General features: G+C 41.4%; 1 protein-coding gene across 10 annotated transcripts in view; it reads right to left on the bottom strand.

Moving 5' to 3' along the window:
- Positions 1 to 21,864, bottom strand: part of MAPKAP1 (MAPK associated protein 1) — a 236,155-nt gene that overhangs the window by 49,617 nt on the left and 164,674 nt on the right. For 9 of the 10 annotated variants that reach the window (XM_087869371.1, XM_045790933.2, XM_087869372.1 and 6 more), the window contains one exon: positions 10,465 to 10,572. The exons of the other annotated variant lie outside the window; for it this stretch is intronic. In XM_087869371.1, the coding sequence (XP_087725497.1) occupies positions 10,465 to 10,572 (108 nt within the window). The remainder of the gene's footprint in view (positions 1 to 10,464; positions 10,573 to 21,864) is intronic. 10 annotated transcript variants of the gene reach the window in all.

The raw sequence follows: 21,864 nt of genomic DNA, 5'->3' as shown, positions 1-21,864 counted from the left end.
AAATAAAATGGTCAGAGGTGGAAGGGGATACATTCTTCAAAGGCAGAGACAGTATCTATGTCAGGGCCTGGCACACAATAAAATACTGCCATACAAATAACTGACTAAATGAAGAGGAAATAGGGGCACTTGGGTGGCTCAGTTGGTTAAGAGTCGACTCTTGATTTCAGCTCAGGTCATCATCTCCGGTCCTGGGCTCAAGCCCCGCATCGGGCTCTGTTCTGAGCTGGGAGTCTGCTTGAGGATTCTCTCTCCTTCTCCCTCTGCCCCTTCCCCTGCTCATGGGCATGCTCAGCCCACCCCGCCTCTCAAAAAACAAAGCTAAAAATAAATAAATAAATAAATAAATAAATAAATAAATAAATAAATACATAAATAAATAGGAAATAAACCATCTTCTGCTGTACTTTATCTTTTTTCCTCCCCCAACGAGGGGCTCAAACTTACAACCCCGAGATCAAGAGTCACACGCTCCACTGACTGAGCCAGCCAGGCGCCCCTGCCCTGCTCTATCTTGACGCCTTATGGCTATTCCCCACATAGAATAATCCCTGCTTCAGCTAAACTGGACTCTGCTCAGGTTACACCATTTGGCCAGAATGTCCTTCCCACTCCGTAAAATGTATACACTTCAAGGTCTAGTCTAGAATCTTCCCTGATCCCTCTCCTGAAACCCTGTAGTTCTGAAGGCTCTAATGATAAGTGTGATAAACATCTGTATTCCCCTTCTAGACAACGAGCTCCTTTAGGGAAGGAACATTCTATCCTACAAAGCGTGTAGTACATGTTTGATAAAGGCTGTTGGTGGCATGAATGAAGTTTGATGCAACACAGGTTAACCATGACAGTACACGAGGTTGCACACCATCCCTGTATTTACCTTGGTTAATAGAACCTAATACACCATTCCTAGTTTTCCATTCAGATGACCCACCAGGGGATCCTGCCTCAACAACAACTACAAAGAGCAGCTAACATTTACTGAGTGTTTTACCATATGCCAGACACCGTGCTCAGCACTTTAAATATGCTATCTCATCGAATTTTCCCAATGCCCTTTTGTTGCATATTATTATCCCCTTTTTACAGGTGAGAAAAACGAGGCTTAGAATGTCATCCTGCTAGTACAGCTGAACAACTACATCCTGCTACTACAGTTCTTAGGCTGGAGCTAGGAACTGAACCCACGTCTGTCTAATTCCAAAAATGTGCCCTTAATCACCACATAACCCTTTGGGTAAAAATGTTGCTTAGATGGGCTGTGAGTGTCCAAATCCATGGGCCATTAACAGTATCTAAGGAGAACAGAATCATGCCTGGCCTTGCAAGAACAAAGAATCAGGGATAAAACCTAATTCTCTTCATTCTTTCTGTAAGACTCAAAGCTGGCTGCATAAGTAAGTCAAGGAGAAAAACTCTCCCTTAGCTTTCTACATCCATCACACCTTTTTTTTTTTCCAAAGGCCTTTTAAGTCCCTAAAGCCTCATAAGCCCCAAACTTCTCTTCTATTAAACACTTCCCTTTGGCTACTAGTCATTTTTGCTGGTCTCTAAAAAATAATCAATAGGTGATATACTATAACACACACATGCACGCACGCATGCCCTCTGCAGTAATCTCGCCAAAGCCGTCAGGATCCCACAGTAGGATATGCCCTTCACTGAATGTTCCATGCTACAACCAGGGTAGGGATCCTTGCTGTCAGAGCCTAATTGATTAAACTCTTGGAGTCAGAGCCTTTCCACAGGGAGATTTCAGACCCTCAATAAATCAGGGTAATCTTGTTTTATTAGGTGATCAGAAAGAAACAGTTTCCGGTTTGTAGAACTTCTAAAAAGAGCAGAACACGGAACCAGGGCCTTTAGGCTCTGCTTTCTAGACCCTGTGCATCCCTCAGTCTTAACTTCCAGCACTCTCAGCCTTGCTCATTTCACTCCACTTCATTCATTCATTCCCTAACAGGTCAAGCTCCTTCTCAAGGCCTTCCGATGAGCAGTCCCTTGGAGAGGAACATTCTTCCCTTACTAACTCCTTTTTTTTCTTCCTCAAGAAAGCTTTCTCCTCCTCTCACCAGCTCCAGTATCACCTGCTAGCTACTCTTATATATCCTTTGGAGCACCTATCACAACAGTGGGCTCCACGATGTGGGGCTCCTCTCTACCGTCTCTGCGCAATGGCTGGCCTAGAGGAGGACACCATCACTGCTTAGGGGATAAATAAACAAATGTGTGCCAAGAATGAAACCAACCACCTTTCAGAGGATAAAGCATGACCAGCCAAGGGTCTGGACCATTGGTTCATTACAGGTTTGCTCGCAAGTTAGGCTGATGATAGAATTCCCATCACTTCCTCTTCCTCCACTGTATCTTTGCTACTGTTGAAACACAGTAAAAGGAGCCAGGGCAGTTTTGACAATTTACATGACAAAATACCTAAGAACTGTAATATTTGATCAACACTGAGGCATCTCTCTCTCTGACTCTGGAGTCAGAGACTGAGGGCACACAAGCTAGAAGAGCCCTACCTCCCATCAGAGAATCACTGCAGAAATGTCACCTGATGCATTACCAAACCATTAGTCAGGGGCTGCAGGGTGGATTCTAGGGCCAGGAGCCTTCCAGAGGGATGCAAATCCCCGTGCCCTCACTTAGAGCCCATACGGGGTTTGTGGCTCGTCAAACATGTTTCCTTACTGCTCTAATGTACCAGTGTATCGCTTAATGAAAGTTCTTAATTGTAATTCAATTAATTACATACACAGAGTCCCCAATTACATTTTCCAATAAGACATTGGCTGTGGTACAGGTCTAAATGCACTTAACCAATTTCAATATATTAAGACCAATTTCCCTTGAATACTAATTACTACCTAATGATAAAATGAAAAGGGGGGAGCTTTCAAGAAAGGGGGAGAGCAAAAAATGCAATTCATGTGGAATTTTTCAGCCCACAGAGTGCAATTCAGACATTCATTACTGAAGAAGTAGGTGTGGCCAGGGCACAAGTTTGTCTCTGCTACAGGTCAGCACTGGTTTTGGCCAAGGTACCACCTACCCTTGCTGCTGGCCATTGCCAAAAGGGGCCTGTGGGAAGTCTAAGAGCTAGTGGGAAAATAGGAATAATGGGGAGGGAAAAGGCCACCACACACATGCACAGACTAGCTGTGGTGTCTGGGCACACAGACAAATATGGGCCTGGCCAACACCTGCATTGTGCATACACATCACTATGTGCTCTTAGTACACACAATCTCATTTAATCCTCCTAACATCCCTACAGGATAGGGATTACCATCACATTTTACAGATGGGAAAATGAAGTTCACAGAGAAGGACTTGCCCAAGGTCACGCAGCGCCTGCAAACATCTTGCCTTGTCCACTACAACACATCACCAACCAGTTCACATTAACCAGAAAGCAAGAGGCACAAACACATAGGTATTCTTACATCGAGGATGATGTTTCTGTTTCATTTAAATACTGTTAGCATGCAGCAAAGCAGGGAGCTAATACCCGTATCTATATGGAAAAATCTTCACCAGTACAAAAATTCCTTATAGTGAACACTTTCCCCCCATCAAAGTCAGACACATAACTGGCTTTTGGCAGTAATTCAACCTAAAATTCAAACCATGGACACCACAGGTCATTTCTATTTGTAAATAGAATTTATTTGCATGATCACATTTTCTTTTGCATTTGAAGACTGCTGTTGTGCTATATAATAAAAGAGGCTTAAAGCCTTGGTATTTAAGTCACATGGTAGAAATTGAGAGATTAGTAATCTATAGCTGAAGAAAGCCCCCAGAAGCCTAACGGAACCACCAGGGAGTCTCCAGGGCTGGCACAGAGCACATACAGGAGGAGAGATCAGCCCACTATGAATAAGCACCATGAAGAGGAACTAGAAACACATCAGGATTAGCAAACAGTCATTCACTGCCTATGGTTGCTTCCCCCCTTCCTATTTATTTAGTAGTATTGGGGGAGAGGGAGACCGGGCGGGGGGGAGCCCAAGTACCTCCATGAAGAAACATACGGGTGTAGACACTCAGCCAAATTCCAAATTGTCTTTAAAAGCTATCACATACTTGTCCCCTGGAGCCCTAGTGAGAAGCCTGCTAATGCCAGGGACTCGGGAGGCTCACCCTATCCAGGGTAATGGACTATACATGGCCACAGGCACCCAGATGGTCCCTGCCCTGGGGAGGGGTGGTGGTAGTCACAGTCCAGTGTGGGGATGGGTCAATCCATCCAGTGGAATCAGTGATCAGACTGAGGTAAGGAGAGACTCTTCCCGAGTGCAGGAAGCTGCCTCCTCTCCTGGTCTTCAAGGGGAAACTAAAGGAGCTGGAAGAGGCCTCCCACAGACTGAGACCCAGAGATACTCTCCCCTGCCACAGTCCACTTATCTAGGTGACTGTCCACCTTGAGCTGAGATCTTCCTCAGGATAGCCTTAAATTAAGGAAACTGAGGATTTCAGTAAGGCACTGGAAAAACAGAAGATCTCCTCGAAAAGGAAAGGAGATCAAAGGAGGTTGAACTGATGTCTAGAGAACAACTGAAGCCTATTTGTACGGCAACTTCTACTCAGGAAATGAAATAATCAGATTCAACGGTTGCACTAGACTTACTGGACAGAAGATACAGTTTTCTAGCCTTCCACCCCCGATTATTATTCATGCAATCCCACACAAATCACCCCTCAAAGCCTCACTTTCTTCTACAAAATAAAGATGACCAGCACAGCGGCCTAAAAGGTCATTACAATGGCAGTACTTGTATCTCATTTAATCCTCAAAAAACCCCTGTGAAATAGATTCAACCACCTTCATTTACAGAGGAAACTGAGGCTCAGAGAAGTGACACGATTTGTCTGATGTCAGGCTGCGGAGGCAGAGTGCTTTAAAAGTACTATGCTGAACTACGACAAGGACAGACTTGAGTGATCAAACGGTAAAGACACAGAGTCTGATATTTTGTTGGTACTCCATAAAATCAGTTTAAATTCAGGCCTGTTTTCCTGATGATGGTAAATTCCCGAGAAGTTGTGCAAAGAATAAGTTGGTTCGTGTTGGATTTTTCTTCTAAGGACCTGGATGGGCTACCTACATATGATCAGTGGGTAAGAGAAAAGGTCACTGGCAACATTTGGCACAAAAGGAAGGTGAGGCTCCGTTTGGTGCCAGGATTTATACAGACGCTCGGACAAGACTGGAAGTCTTCTACCGTTACATCCTCTCCAGAATGTACTCATGCCCCCTTCTGGTCTGACTCCAGCTTCTGGCAGACACTTGGCTGAAGGATGTAGTAGATTATCAGACAAGAATCCAAACTGGAAAGCTCAAGGACTTTGGCTTGTCATTTTCTTATTTAGGCCAAGATCCAAGCACAAATGTTAGCTCTCAGTCCCTAAGCAGAAATTCTTGTCCTATCAGCTTCATTAGCAAGCTTTTCTCTCATAGAGTATAAGACAATTGTCACCACAATTCGCAGGATTGAAAATTTAGGTTATTTTATCAACATCTCAGGGTGGGCTTTGGAATCAGACAGCTGACTTAGAATTCTGGTCCTATCACTGGCTAGCTAACTTTGCACAAGTCACAACCTCTCTCCACAATTAGAATAGTATCTTGTTAGGGTAGTTGTGAAAATTATAAGAGAGTGTTTGCAAAATGTCTAGCACAATGCCTTACAATAGAAGGCCTGAATAAGTGATTTAAGAAACATCTTTTTTTTTTTTAAGATTTTATTTATTTATTTGACACAGAGAGAGAGACAGATAGCGAGAGAGGGAACACAAGCAGGGGGAGTGGGAGAGGAAGAAGCAGGCTCCCAGCGGAGGAGCCTGATGTGGGGCTCGATCCCAGAACGCCAGGATCACGCCCTGAGCCGAAGGCAGACACTTAACGACTGAGCCACCCAGGCGCCCCTAAGAAACATCTTTTGATGTGGTTGGTATAAAAAGTTATGACCATCCCTCCTTGGAAAAAAAAAATGGAAAGAATTATATCCAGCCTTGTGGCAGTGTGCGCAATCAGATGGTTTTACTTAGAAGGTACACATCTCTCCTGGGTCACCAAAGAGTGGAAAGTAAACTGCTTCTAAGTTCTCTGGTCTTATGACACAGACTTACAGACTTGCCTGCCCTCCATTCCCCTTCCTCCCTCCATTCTGTATCAGTTCCTCCCCCCACCACACACCTCCTTGAGGGCCCCGACAGGTCTGTGATTCCAGACCTCCACATCTGTGGCCCATCTACTCTGTCAGCCACAGAACGCTGTTTTCATTATTTATTAATTATAGTTAATGTTTACTGAGTGTTTATTAGGTGCCAGGCACCATTCTAAGAGCTTTACGATTATTAAAACTTACTGAGTCCTATCAGCCTTATGAAGGCAGATAAACTACCCAAGAGAGGTTAAGTAAATTGTCCAGGGTCACACAGCCAGTAACTGACAGGGCCAGAATGTGGACTGAAGCAATCTGGCTCAATAGCATAGTCTCTTAAACACTGCATAATAGATGCTCATAATTTAGCCATAAAATGGCTTTATGGACAGCAAGCCTGTCCTGATCAAACATACCCGTAGAAGCAAAAAAAATTCTATTTCTGAAATATTTTGTTTCAATCCAACTTCTTAATATGTAGCTATGGGAGAACAATATTTGTTTCATTGGAATTTCTACTTAAACAAAAGATTTAAAAACCTTCTCTAGAAAATGAATAAATTGCTTTTATAACTTACTTCCATTTTACGAATATCAGTTATAATATTCCACTGATTCCAAACCACTGACTGCCTTGTGCCCTTTGTAAATGCTGGAAAGGGCTTCTTTTATGAACATTGTGATTTTAACTCAGAGTGAGAAAACTGGAATTCTTTGAAGAATGAAAGAAAATGACACGGAGGGAGGGATTACCCACTTAAATCAGGTAAAAAAAAATTAGATAAGCAAGTTACAAAAGGGGTGTGTTGTTATAATTCTCCCTTTGGTGTGCCATGGTGTAGCACTATACATAGTTTGAGATTTTAAGTGTCATAAGGATTGTTAAACTAAGAGCTAATCTTATTTTTCTTTTTAAGATTTTATTTATTTGACAGAGAAAAAGCATGAGAGACAGAGAGAGAGATAGAGCACGGGCAGGGGGGAGGGGCAGAGCGAAAGGGAGAAACAGACTCCCTGATGAAGAGAGCCCGATACAGGGTTCGATCCCAAGTCCCTGGAATCATGACTTGAGCCTAAGGCAGACGCTTAACTGACTGAGCTACCCAGGTGCCCTAAGAGCTACTCTTACTATGTAATCTTTATCTGTGTGAACTTAACTTTATTGCTTGTTTACTTTTTCGTCTTAGAAAGTCATGCATACTCATTATAGAAACTCTGGAAAGTATAAGTAAAGTATAAAGAGGAAGGAAAATTAATTACCCAGGATCTTGTCAACCAGAGACAACCACTATTAATATTGTGTCATTTTCCTTCTATTTTTTGTTTTGTTTTTACATACTTGATATTAGTTTGTATGTGTTATTTTATATCTTCGATATTTTTCCTCCTTAATATTACATCAAAAGTTATTTCTCCCATTGTGAAAACTCTCAGTACACACCTTATAATGGCTGAACAATATTTCATATCTCCTGAGATCATTATCCTTTTAATCTGTAATTGGGGCAAATTATCTTGACTGTTTTGTTTTGTTTTGTTTTAAGTAGGCACCATGCCCAGTGCATGGCTCAAACTCGCAATTGTGAGGTCAAGACCTGAGCTGTGATCGAGAGTTAGATGCTCAACTGACTGAGCCACCCGGGCACCCCTTGACTGGGTTTTTCTAATGTCACACTAACCTTGTACTCTTTGAATAAACCCAAGTTGGAACTGGATTCAGTTTAATATTTTGTTTAATTTTAATTTTCTGTGTTGCATAGTCTTTATTAGGGTTTGGTAACAAGACTAAGATAGTCTCTCAAAATGTACTAGAGAGTGCCACTTCTTTTTCTATTCTTTGGAACAGCTGATGTAAGACTGGAGTTATTTCTTCCTTAAGTGTTTGGTACAACTAGCCAGTGAAATCATCTGGGCCTGATTTTTCTTTGTGGGAAGGTTTCCAATTGTGAACTCAATTTTCAAAATAGTTACGGGTATACTCAAGTTTTCTATTTCTTCTTGTGTCAATTTTGGTAAGTTGACTTTTTTTTAAAAGGAATTTGTCTTTTTCATCTACATTTTCACAATTTTTGGTATGGAGGTTTTCAAAATAGTTTCATATTACCTGTTTAATAACTGCAGATCCTTGATAATAAAAGCATATCTCCTTTTTATTTTATTACCATTTGTTTCTGTTATTTCTCTTCCTTGTCTTTGATCTATTTGATCAGAGGTTTAGTAATTTATTAACGTTTTCCAAGAACTAAAATTTTTGGTTTTGATGTCCCTAAATCTTCTATTTCCTTAATTTATGCTCTTTATTGCTTCCTTCCTATTATTCTCTTTACGTTTCTTTATTTGGTTTCTTTTCTAATTTTTTGAGCTGAACGCGTAGCTTACTACTTTTTGGCCTTTCTTCTTTCGTAATATATGAATTTGAATGCTATAAAATTTCCTTTAAATACAGCAGCCCTCAAATTCGGATGATGTCAGGGTAAAATTGTTTGTAGGTATTGATCTCAGTTCTTTTGGTTCAATCTTCTCCCACATATAGGCCATTAATTATTTTCTATCTTATGCTTTCTGATGACTTTATGGTGATGATTTGTATATTTTAATCAGCTTTTTAAGTTACCTTCAGTGGGAGAATTTGTTCAAATTACTTGGTCTGCCTTTACCAAAATGTGATGTGCTCTGCACAATTTTCCAATATAGGAATATACCTTAAATTATCTAACTACTCTTCTGGTGTTAGATAATATAAATATCTAACAACTATCATTATACATATATATTTTTTGCATTTCAGATTTTTTTCTCCTTAAGACAGATTTCCAAAAGCAGAAATGCTGGGGAAAACATTTTTAGGTCTCTTGATACTTTCACAGTTATATTAACTTGCATTAGTCACTGGTGTTGGAATATGCCTGTTTCTCCTCCACAATAAGGACTCTTTTTTAAATACCCAGCTTATTTGACATGTGAAAAGTATTCCACTGTTGCTTTAAAATGTTTTTATCTTATATTGTTGATAGGGATAAACATTCTTTGTTTACTACTTATTTGAATTTTTGTACCATTTGGGAATCCAATTGATTTTTATTTCTTTGCATATTTATATTAGATACTTATAACTGGCTGCAGACTGTGGGGATACCAACCTTCTGCCTTTGAGAGTTTGTTGCTAAATGCAAAGATCATGTTTCACCATCCTGGTGAAATTTGTGCAGGTCTCTCCAGCAGAGGCTATCAGGGCCCCTGGTCAATGAATAGCAAGCTGGTCTTGCTTAGAGGGTCAAAGTGGCATGACTAAAAACTGCCACTCATTCGCTCATCCAATCTATATTTACTAGGCTCCTACAGTACTGGCCTATAGTGGATGATGAGTAAATGTTTGCTGAAATAATGAGGGACAATGTGTATGGGTCAAGAATACCCTCACAGACCCGACAAACTAATGGGGGAGAGAGACATCAAATGATCATTGAGAAAAATATATAATTATAAGCAGAAATATATATAATAAAGAAAAAGTCGTATACTCTGTGACAGAATAGAATAGGGTACCCAAGTGAGGAATGGATCATGTTTAGGTGAGGGAGGTGGGGTGATCACAGGTGGCTTCTTTGAAGATGTGACACTTGAATTGAGACAAAAGATGAGAAACAGTTAACCAGAGCGGGGGAAAATGTGTTCCTCATAGAAGAAATAGCCTGTGTAAACGGTCCAAAGCAGGAATGACGGCAGAGAGTTGGCTGCCATAATCTCAGTTTTCACGTCCTTGTCCCTTGAGTCAGTGGGAGTGTAGAGGAGGGAGTGGCAAAGATTCACAACATGGAAACTAAAGAAGAAAGGAACTGAAGTTTTAAAAAGGCTTACAGCATAGCTCTAGGAACCATTACACTGTTTCCTGCTAAGGAGTACGCAAACAGAATTTTCTAAAACTAGAAGTCTGAACAGTGATACTGACAGGGCCAGTTGTTTTATATAAAAATAGTCTTTGCCTCAGAAAAGGCCTCATATTTATTTCTAAGCTGTTTCCAGGGCTGCTCCTAATTTAAGAAGATACAGCTTAACAGAAAAATATTAATCACACAGTGCTAAACAGGATGCAGACTTTTTACCAAAATGCATAAAATCAATCATTTCACTTTAGGACACACTTTTGGCACAAAGGCTGAGATCTGCCTTGGAAAACAAAGTCATTTCAAATCTGCCTAGAGAAGCCAGACCAGTGAGTGTTCCCAAACACAGGACTCCTAAGCATGTTTGCAACGGACAAAGCGGGCATGGAGCGAGGAGGCCAACGTACTGTTCTCTCGGACCAAGCAGAACTCCCATGCGCTCTGACTCTCCAAAGTGCTCTCCAGGTCCACGGCGACATTGGGCTCACTCTGCTTCTCCAGGCGGTACTGAGGGCCTGGAAGATCAAAGGGGCAGGAGGAGGGGAGGAAGTCTGAAACAATGAATTTAACATTGAAAAAACACCACATACTGGCGAAAAGCTGATAAAGCATTAGGGAACCGCTGAAGTCTGTCTGGGGGGGTCTAGCTATCCAAGATGGAAGAGTTTGGGTTTTTTGTTTTTTTTTCCACAAGGTTTTACAAACTTGTCTGCTCTATTATCAGCTCCGTTTTTGTTCAGCTCCCCCAAACAAGGTGAGAGGTAGATGGCTTTTGAGCTGGCCTGACTTGGAATCACAACATGGTTACATGGTTTCTCAGATATGAGCAAGTAACCTGCCCTCTCTGAGCCTCTGTTTCCTAATAAAATGGGGGGATACTTATACCTTAAGGATTATTGTGAAGATTACAGATGATACAGGAAAAATACTTAATAATGCACCTGCCTCATAGGAGGCACTCCTACAGAAGTACTTATTAAGAATCATTATATATAATGACTAACCAATTATAAGCAAGAAGAAAGTATGGTTAGAACTCTAATATGACGACAGCCCAAATTTTTTAAAAAATTTAAAAAGCAGGTGAGGTAAAACAAAAAATCTCTGATTTCTGGGTTATGGTAATAGACAGTGGCTGCTGATTCATGTTTTTGTTGAAACATTCACGAAAACACAAAGACATGGGTTCAATAATACTGAAAACCAGGACTACTAGCCAGCCTGTGTCACACAGGGGGTTCTGGCAGATCTTAATAAAACACTGGGGCATTTTATACATTTATTCATGTATTTCTTTGTCAAGCCAAATGACAATCTTGTTCTTCTCAGATAACACCCAACGGGTCCAATGATCAGATTGAAAAGACTGCTCCTGTTGTTAATGGTTATTGAAAAGATTAGAGGCATAAGAAACTGTCTTATTATTTTGACTATGAAAGGTGTGTTTGGTCAGACAAGAGGGGATGTGTAAGAGATCTGAGGAAAGCATCAGAGGCCTTCCGGGGCTCCCAGGCGGAACTTATTTTTAGATATGTTCTTCAGCTGTTGTCAACTTGTTGTTATTCACATCCAGTACTACTCCTTCACTAGTCGGAGGCATTTCATTCACCTCCTCCATGTCATTCTCCTCCCCTATGTTCTACATTCATCGAGAGCACTGTCATGTCATGTCAGTTTCATGGGACAGTCTATCTTTTCTCTAATTGGTATGTCATTAGCAAGTCTCAGAGTTCTTACACATGCTGGATCTTCTGTACACTACTTATAGCTCCTAAACTTTTACTAAGTCAACAATGCTCAAAACACTTACCTAACTGTTTACACAAATACTCAGAAGCCTACACAATTCACATAAACTCTAATACACTATATTCAGGTTAAGAGGGTACTGTATTTCAACATTATACACAGTTAAATTTTCATTTCAAAAGTATTTAGCAAATAAAGGTATGGAAACACTGGTAATTCCTAGTCTCCAATATCTGTCACCTATCACTGACATTTGTCAATTAACCAGGCATGTTTGCTGAGGATTCCTGATGCCTCCACACTCACTGGGGGACAGTAATCACAGAAAAATCGTGCCCAGTTGAACTGTCAGGAAACTGGTGAGAAGATTCCTATGCACCCTCTCCTTTCCCTCCTTTCCCCTCCTAGAACCCACCTTTCATAGCTGTGGGCCTCTTCAAGCCCTTTAGGGGAAGGGAGTTCCCGCCGAACCTAGAGAGCTGCTTTCTAAGACACCGGCCTGTTAAACTATCTTGGACTGCCCCACCCCCAGTACCTCCCAGCAACACAGTGTGCCAGACACTGACATCCACCTCTATGAATTTACAGTGAAATTGGGTACAGAGTTTAGCTCTAATAATTCACTTTTTTATGATGGCCAAAATTTGGGAACACACTAAATATAACAACAGGGGCCTGGTTAAACAAAACAGTGTGAAAATTCATAAAGATATTAAAAGTCATGCTGCAAAAATACTTAATTTTATAAAGCATGTTTATAATATGCTACTTTATGAAAACAGCAAATTATAACACAATACATGTAGGAAGATTGCAATTGTGAAAAAATACGTGTAAAGTCACAGGGGAAAAAAAAGACCACAAGGTTATTTCCAGCATGTGAATAGTGCTTACACTGGATGGTGGAATAATGAGTGTTTTTTATTTTTCCTTAGTGTTTTTCTGTACTTTTCACATTTCCTATAATAAATAAAGGCTACTTTTATAATTTAAAATACATCATATATACTTACAAGTCCTCTGATTTCTTACTATGCCATTTTTCTGAGGATACTATAACCATCACACATTGTGGATTCTCTAATGGATCTCTCCCATGTGATAATTTAATCAAAACCAGACATTTATCTGTTTATGTAGATCGCTATTTGCATCTTAAGTAACCCTGCAACCTAGGCTTGCTTAGTCTGACTCTGAGGGCAGTGTACAGGGGGCTGGGCTTCTCAAGCTGTCTGCCTACCTGACAGCTGGACTGTAAATAAGCCACCACTTTCCTGATCGCTGGGAGTCAAGGCCTGGCTGCATCCGGGTGTATATCAGGGTGGTCTCCTTTGCACTCTTTCCTTCCAGTCTCTGCGGCTGCCTGGGAAACAATGACGAGGGAAACCAGGGGAGGCAGGGAGTACTGGGAAGGGTTCCTAGTCCTTAAACATGATGAGCCTCCTACACCATTCTCAAAGCCATAACTGTTATCATTCAACATTACTCTTGTTTCCTGGGTCTTGCAGATAGTAGCTTTAGGATTTTCTCCTTGAAACCTAATATGATGATGACTCTCACTTACTGAATGGCCATTATATGCCAAGCTTTCTACATGTTACCTTAGTGTATGCTCACAACAACTCTAAGAGGCAGATATTATTATCCCTATTTCACAGATGGGGACCCTAAAGGTTGGCAGGGTGAAGTAACTTGGCCAAGATCACAAAGGTAGGAAGTAGGGCAGGGGAAATAAAACCCAAGGGTCTTAGGCTCTAAAGCCTCTGTGTTTTAAACCTTTTTTCCTCTAGTAAATATAAATTACTGGCCAATTATAAAGAGGCCATAGTTTATACTATAAGTATAGATTTTTGCAGATTTGTAGTTTCATTTGGGTTCTGAATCACTTAACTTGTGGTTTCTGTAAATTCAAAATGAAAATGACCTGAAATAATTTATTTTTATGAAATCCATACATACTGATTATCCTGTCCAACGGCTGTATCCTGGGTCCTTAAGAAGACAGGATCACTTTATTTTTCCATCCATCCAGGAAGACTCTCTCCCTTCATCTTTCCTTAAGAATATTCCGACATATGCCCAGTTTTGTCATTAGCTGAAATTCTGAGTGTCATTTTCTGCCCTGGGTACTCTCCTTGTTCTTCCACAAAAGCTAATGACCAACTTGGAAACCCATTTCTGAGCTTAGCAAAGGACTATTCGGGTCTTGACTTTGGGGAAGGCAGGGCGGCTAAGCTGCAGATGAGACTTGAGATCAAAACCCAAATGGAAAACTGCCTCTTACAAATATCAATTTCACTCTTAATTCTTACGCAAACAGTGGATAAAATATCTCACACAGAAAGACTGTTGCACACATTTTCCTCCTCTGAAAAAGCCAGATGGATAACTTCAGGCTACATCATGTAACGAGAGGCAGGGTATGTATGAGAAGCAATATAACCTGGTGGTTAAGGGCATGGACTTGGGGCCAGATTGCCTTGCTCTAGTCCTGGCTGATCAACTTAGCTGTATGACTTTGGGGCAACTCAATCTCTCTGTGTCTTCATCTGTAAAATGGGAAAAATAATACCTCACAGGCCTATCTGAGGATTTGATGAGTTAATAGTTAAAAAGCAGTTAGAATAGCATCTGCTACATTAATAGTGTTATAGAAGTGTCAGCTATCCACCACAGCCTCCTCATGGGACTATAACAATACTAAGATATCATAACATAGCAGGACCTGCTACTGTGTAGTGTGCCAGGTACTGTGCTAGGCCTTTTATACAGATCATCTGATTTATCACCCTAGGATGTAAAGAACATGAATTCCATTTCATGCAGGAAGAAACAGGGACTTACAAAGGCTAAATAATGAGCTCAAGGTCCCATACGAAATGAAAGAATGAGGATTCATAGCCAGGCTGCCCCAGCCTGCACTCTGTAATATGTACAAACCATACTGCTTCACTCATAACATGTTCTTAATAAATGTCTGATGATCATAATCAAGATTATGATAACCCAGACCTACGAGATCTATCAACCTATAGTTTCTAACAAATTCTTAATTTTCATGCAGCTAACATGGGAGAAAAAGAAAAAATAGCAGCCAAAACCACTTTAAAAAGACAAGCTGTGAGGTCAGTTTCTATTAATATATTTTTGCCAAGGAAATGATTATATAAAATATAAAAGCCTCCTTCACACTGAACCGGACATAGTTTTCACGGCAACATCCACCTTTAGAAAGAGGTGGATGTGGACACAAAAGGAAGATTCTGGGAAGCAGTTACTGTGCAGTGACAGGAAAACCTGCTTGGGCATTCCAATGATGTATTTATTGCAGTAATACCATGTCACCGGATGGTCTAAGAACAAAATACTGCTCCGGGCACTTTGGGAGGGATCCAACTTATAACACCCAGGCAGGATTTTTATGGGATTTCGTAAACCTGAGGCAAACACCTCAGCACATAAGTTTCAAAGAAAATCTGAAGTATCTGTTGGATGGTGGATACATACGTGGTCAGTCCAGCTTCCTCTATCCCTTCAATCCTAGACTGAAACATAAAAGGTTTTAGCACATAATTCCTTAAGAGCTGAGAGCCAGCTGAGAGTTGGAATCCAGTGGGAAGCAAATGCAGAAGCCCGAAGAGAGGGACCATTGCCTCAATCGCTCTGCATCTTACTTCTAAAGACAGAGGGGAGAAACTTCCTTCAGAACTCACTCTCAGGAAAAAGCTGCACTTCCTCGGAGCAACTGGTTTGCTCTTTTCTATCTTTAGACAGTTTAACATAAATCTTGTAACTAACTGATAGTTTCCCTTTCTCCTTTGCCTGTGAGGAAGCCCAGCACTAAACATGTGATCCAACCATGCTGACTGGGCATGCATTTCTCTGACAATTAATCTTCTGGATCTTTATTTTCTTTTCCTTTCATGTCATCTTTCAATTCATGTATTTTTATCGTATTATAAGGATGTATATATACCAAATGCTCTTTGGCTTGAAGTGAGATATAAATGAATTAACTTTCACTATTATTGCTGAGCACCGGAACAAGTTTGAGGACCACCTGTCTGAAGAAAAATGATGAAGTCAAAGGTTGAATACTTCCATGGATGTGCCTTCATGTCAGTCATTTTCCATTCACCAGCTTAAAGAGCTGCTTTAATCTGAAAGAGCTTCTTGTAGCCAGAAAAAGATGAAGTATGAGCCAGTAAGAGGAAAGGACTGGATTCCAGGTGTTCGCGCACTCTCAGGGAGCAACAGGGCCAGACACGCATTCTGGGGAAGTTACTTAGTCTCTGTGTTATTTTCTCATCTATGAAATGAGGATAACAGAACCTCCCTCAGAAGGCTGCTGTAAAGATGAAGTGAGACAATCCTCGACTCCTTCGGCACCAGCGCTCTGTGACGGCACCTACTATTGCTAGTACAGGCCGGAACAGAGCCGACTGAGATGAGGTGCAGGCAGACCCCTAAGCCAAGAGTCCCAACAGGCTAACAGCCCCATGAAGGAAAGATACATGATGGCAGGGAAAGTTGGCCTCAAAACAGATGTCATATCCTTTCTCATGTGTGTCCAAGGTAGGGGTGTAGGGGTGCAGGGTGGGAGAGGGTGCATATCTATTTAAACAATCTTGCTTTTAGGCTACAAGATTAGACACTTGTTCAGCAGCCAGATTGCTAAGGTTCCCTAGGTTCAGGTTCAACAGAGATAGTCTAAAAATGATGAGTAAAGGTCATGGAGCCAACCATGGCAGCACAGATATCAAAGGACAGACAATGTGACAATGCCATCCACGCATCCATACCAACAAACGTATCCTGAGCCTCAACAAGGACCCAGCCACAGAGATGAATGATCAGTGATTCCTGCCCTCAAGTAGGCTGGGGGAGGTGGCAGGACACACAGGAGCAAAGGGCCCAAGTCAGTGCTCCTTCTCAGGCAGAGCTAGATGAGGTGCTGTGAAAGCACAGAAAAGGCAAACAACGAACTTCCTCTACCCCGAGTTGGAAACATCTGAGCACAGTCTTGAAGGAGGACTCAGAGCCAGTGAGGCAGGGAAAATACCGCATTTCTACAGAGGAAACAGCATGTCAAAAAGCAAGGAGGTACTAAAGAACCCACACAGACCAAGAGAAATTCAGTGTGGAAAAGGCCTCAGTTCTGTTGGGGTGCGAGGGGAAGTGGGCTGGGATGCTTGGCCCAGACTGTTGGTCAAGGCCTGTTAGTAACAGATGCTAACAGAGCAGGGAAGCGACATAATCAGCTTTACACTGTAGTAAGATTCTTCTGGTGACACTGTGGACAATGGGTTGGAGGAGTCTGGTGGCAGGGAGGCCCATTCGAGGCAAACTGTGCCAAGCCTGGCCTGCTCTATGGCAGGGGCTGGCGGAATCCCAAGTTCCTCACTGAGCCAAAGCCACCACTGACAAGCTGATGCTGTCAATATCAGAGCTCAGACCCAACATCAGCTATTCTGAAATGTCTGCATTTAGTGTCAGTGCCATCGCTTATAACTCTTCCTCTAGGGGAGACTATAATCATTTTCTGCTTGATCTTAATGTAAGCACTGAATTATATTCAAGTGATAGCCACTGTAGCTTATACTCCCTCTGAGGCTCAGATTGGATAATTTGGAATTTAAATAATAAAAAAGGAACAAGCTGACATGACAATAAGGTCACACTTTAGCCTCTTCTGAGCCAATACACAATTTGCTCTCAGTGAAACAGCCGAATATAATCAAATTAAATACAATTCCTATTACAAAAGAAGAAAGACCAAGGCTGTTCCAATAAACCAATTCTCCTGCCTAGTTAAACTGCAAAACCTTCAGGAAAGGTTTTGAAAGCATGACCCATCAGTTCTAATTTTTAAAACTTATCCTTTCAGTCAAGACTAGAAAAAGGCCCATTCCAACTTTTATCTTTACTACAAAGTGCTGTTATCTTGGCCTGATGTCAGGAGCTCTATCTCTCTTTCTGCTGACAAGCAGAGACGAGAAAGATAAGATTGGAAACGAATCTCACCTCTCTGAGTAAATAAATAATCAATACTCATCTAAATGTAAATGAGAAGAGAGCCCCCTCTGATAACAGCACTCTTATCAGAGAGCCAATTTTCTTCAGACATTTGGCCTCAACCAAATCACCATCATTCAGCCCCAGCCTAATGGCAAAAAATCGTAACTAAATTGAACCGATCACCAGAGATCAACTAAGTTCGGCCCTGGCCACTTCAGGTTCAAATGTTTGGGAATGCAATTTTGCCCCCATTAACTTTCAATAGCAATGAAGAACAGACTGGTCAAGGGGCCAGTCTGTGCAATAAACAGACCCCAGAATGGGGGTGGCTGGAGGATGAGGAGTGGGCTTAAGTGTTTAAACAAGGCCAGAATGGTGGCCAACCCCAAAACCATGCAGGGAAGGCTCCTGCCGTCCTGGTGGGGAGATGGTATTCTTTGCTATCATCACAGGCCTGGCTGAAATTGAGAAGACATTTAATTTGCCTGATGATGATGGTTAACTTTATTAAAACATGTAAATAAAGGGAAAAAAAGATATTAAATAGCTACGGTAGCTAAAAATAACAACGTTCAAATGATCAATTTCCTCCAAGTAATTTGTATCAGACTTACATCTGACCCAGCAGTGCCGCACTGACCTGATTTTACTGAAATAAGACGCCGTCTACAAGACAAATCACTTTAAAACCACTGCGCTGGGGTTTCCATTTCTTTGCTGCAAGACTCAATTCACTGCTGATGAGAGTATTGGGGAAATTATGACCATTATTGATAGGACAGCAAAACCACTTTTACACAGTAGTCTTCAAGTTGACAGAAAGCTTGTAGTGGACCATTAATGAAGGTGTCAGCTAGAATCAGAAATTAAAGACAAAGGCTGGGAAAGGCCTAATTTTTAGAGCATGTTAAGGACACCAGAAAAACAGAAAAAGCAGACATTCATTCTCTTAAGAGTAATAGGGCCTAAGCAAGGATCAGCTGAGGAGCAGGCTGTTTGCCTACAATTAGGGAAAGGAAATAGGGCCTCTTTTTTTGCCTGGCCCTGGAGCTCCTAGAGCATAGTTTCTCAACACTATCTGCTTCAAACCTTTATTAGCCAAAGGAGGCCATGACTGTGTAAGACAGAACCATTTTTGAGAATTTTTGACTAGTTTTACCATCTCTGCTCCCACTGAGTATCTAGTCCCAGAAGGTGGACATGCAGTGGTTAGACAATGGTTCTGGAGTCAGAAAGACCTTGATTAAAATATTGGCTTTTTTACAATCTATGTGACACTGGGCACATCAGCTGATCTAAACCTTTGTGGAGTAACTGCAAAGATTATGTGTGACGCGATGTCTACGACATAATAAAACACTCAATAAGTGTTATTATACTGCTATGCAAATTTAACAAAATCATCAATTTACTCTTTCTTAATACAACAGTGAGCGACACTGAGGATTTTCCTGGCCCTTAACAAAGCACTTGATGTGCATTAGCACTCTGAATCATAAAACTCTACGAGGGAGGCCCCATTATAATCCTCTCTTTACAGAGGAGAAAAAAAATGTGGAGCAGTTAAGTCATGTGTCCATAGCATGGCCAGGACAAGAATTCAGATATATGATTCCAGAGCCTATGCTCTTAACCACACTATTATGCCGTATTCCAGAAAGAGCATGTTATAATCTTCTTGATTTGGGGGTTGGAAAAAAGAATTATAAGGTTGAGATGATTTATTGGCTCAGAAAGCAGTAAAGGTGTTGGGTGGGAAACGAGGTGGGAAGAGAGAGAGTAGTTGGTCTAATGGGGCTCAAAACTGAGGGCTCCCCAAGCCCTCACAGCAAGCACCCATTCGATGGGCACTTAAAGTAAACACCGGCTGCTTGCCCTGTTTTTCAGGGTGGAGGGGGACCTTTTTCTAAGTTAAATGATTTACAGAGTCACTGCCTCAATCCACAGTTCCGAAAGTATGATTTCTTTAGGGTTTAACTATACCCATTTCTAGTCTTGTTACAACTTTTTTATTGCGATAGAAAACATTTACTGGAAATATGTTACTGCTATTACCAGGTCATAAAATAAAAAGAAAAATAGTTTATGTATTGCCATCATTTCCAATCATCAATCAGAAAGTGCCAAGAGGAGGAAAGGAAAGGGCGTACAGCCGAGATTTCCTTCTTTGTGTAGGAGAAAATGCAGGAGCATCATAATTCTTTAGAACAAATTTCTTCTTGAATACCCAGTCTCACAGATGGGCTCCCGGGAGGAGTAGGGAGGCACACCTTTTGGCATCTCCCCTCCTCTCTGCAGCCCTGCCTGAATCCCTGTCAGAATCAAGAGCTCTTTCATTGCAACTTCCTTGGGGCCTTGCTTCTCTCAGTGTATTGAACATGCTGGATTAGAAGCATTTCTGTCTATTTGTCATTGTTTCCCCCCCATTCCTTCAAATCCTTGAAGATGAGGGTGGAGGGGCTTTTTAATAAAACCAACTCTGTATTCCCAGAGCTCCAGGACAGCAACAGGCTCTTTGTAGGTGCTCAATAATCTTTGTTCAATAGAACGACTTCAACAAGGTGGCATTTAAAATTGAACAACCTTGACTCTTGACCCAACAAAGGAATCTATCCTGAGAAGCATTACTCCAAGTATACAATGATGTATGTTCAAAGATGTTCACTGTAGCACTGTTTTAAAATCAAAAATTGCACAGTCCAAATATTCTTCAGCAGGAAATGATTAAATAAATTACAGTGTATCTATACACTGGGATGTTATATAGCTGTTAAAAAAATAAAGTAAGTTAATAAGACATGGGAAAATTCCCATGATACGCTACTGAATTTAAAAAGATATAGAATGTATAGAGTATGCTCCATATTAATAAAGTAATAAAACTCCAGCTATATATGTGCCTTTATATGTGTGTGTGTATTTTCAACAAATACACACACACACACACACACACACAATCTGGAAGGATATCAGCCAAACTGTTCTCACCGTTACTCTGTTAACTGGAATTACCTCTGTGCATAGGATGGGATAGTAGCAAAGACAAAGACTTTTACTTTTTTACTTTATAGATTTCTATCTTTGGATTTTTGACAGTGGGTATACGTAGGTATTACTTCTGTCTTTAAAAATCCGATTTTAAAAAATGAGGTTAAACAATCTTAGAGGTGATTCCAGCTAGATCAGACTACAGACCATGTCCTCTGGAGCCACCCGTGACATCACCAACTCTGGCTCCTCACAGACATGGGAGCTAAACAGCTGGGGGCCCAGGAACAAAAATGGCATAAAGCCTCTTCATGGGTCCCCATGGTCCAGAGTCAAGGCATAGGGTGGACCACAGAGGCTTCTAGAGCTGCCCAAAGGAGCTGAGCAGTAAAGGTAAAGAGGATTGGAACATCTGAGGCCAGGCTGCTGGCACTCAGAGGCTGTTCACAGAGAGGCCATGACTGAAGACCACTGGTCAAATTGTTTACCTGCTGCTTTATCACCCTGGTCTAGACAACTATGCCTGCCCTGTCCTCCTCCTGGATTCTAGATGGGCTGTGAAAAACAAAGGGTGACACCACGCTGTCTCTGTTTGGCCTATTCAACCTCCCTCTAAGACAGTCCTGATGCTTCTACTCAGGCTTTGAGACAAGAAGCAGTGTGTTCGGAGTCCATCTCTGCAGCCTGGGGGTAGGAAGAAGGTCTGAATTTGATCCCTGCCCTAAACTCTGTAGTGTGTGTGTGTGTGTGTGTGTGTATGTGTGTGTGTGTGTCTGTGTGTGTGCGCGCGCGCGTTCTAGGGAGTGCCTTACAACCCCTGCTGATCCCAAAACATTTGAGACAGTGCAGTATAGTGGTTATGAGCCAGACTGCTTGGGTTTGAATTCCCAACTCCACCACTTACTAGCTGTGTGACCCTGGACAAATCACTTAAACTTTCTATGCCTTGCTTTCCCACCAGTAAAAGAGGGATAATAATAGTACCTCCCTCTTAAGAGTTGTTCCAAGGACTCTGTAGATCATATGTCTGGGTTTCTGCTTCTTCTGTCCAA

This window comes from Ursus americanus, chromosome 18 (assembly GCF_024610735.1).
Source record: "Ursus americanus isolate L20-20 chromosome 18, mUrsAme1.1.p, whole genome shotgun sequence".
NCBI classification, from domain to species: Eukaryota; Metazoa; Chordata; class Mammalia; order Carnivora; family Ursidae; genus Ursus; species Ursus americanus.
The sequence above is the reverse complement of the archived record's forward strand: the minus strand, read 5'-3'. Positions and strand labels throughout refer to the sequence as shown.